The 323-nt window shown below is 47.7% G+C and overlaps 1 protein-coding gene across 1 annotated transcript in view; it reads right to left on the bottom strand.

Annotated features, from left to right (window-relative positions):
- LOC119586094 (plexin A3-like) overlaps positions 1-323 on the bottom strand; it is a gene marked incomplete in the record, with an annotated part of 40,411 nt that overhangs the window by 13,780 nt on the left and 26,308 nt on the right. Inside the window, 1 exon segment of the mRNA XM_037934788.1 lies at positions 107-323. Coding sequence (XP_037790716.1) covers positions 107-323 — 217 coding nt within the window.

Raw genomic sequence — 323 nt, 5'->3', positions numbered from 1 at the left:
CTAAGCTTTTGTGGAGCTATGTGAAAGCAAAATTAAACGAAAATCATAGTAAATGTGGCTTGTATGTCATCTAACTGCAGCATCAATGGGGGTAAAATCAACTCACAGTTCTGGCAGTGGTCCTCTGTAATTTGTCTGGCATGACTGTGGTGATGGTGGTGCAGCGGCCAGTCTTGTAGCTCACCCAGTGCTGAGGATCTTGGGTGGCATCACGGCAGTCTCGACGCAAGGAACATTTGTTCTCCAAGGAACACCAGCCACAATATGGATCACGGGCACCCAAGCATTGGTTACATCCCTCGTATATGCTGCACTCTTGTGCT

Source organism: Penaeus monodon, chromosome 21, assembly GCF_015228065.2.
Source record: "Penaeus monodon isolate SGIC_2016 chromosome 21, NSTDA_Pmon_1, whole genome shotgun sequence".
NCBI classification, from domain to species: Eukaryota; Metazoa; Arthropoda; class Malacostraca; order Decapoda; family Penaeidae; genus Penaeus; species Penaeus monodon.
The sequence above is the reverse complement of the archived record's forward strand: the minus strand, read 5'-3'. Positions and strand labels throughout refer to the sequence as shown.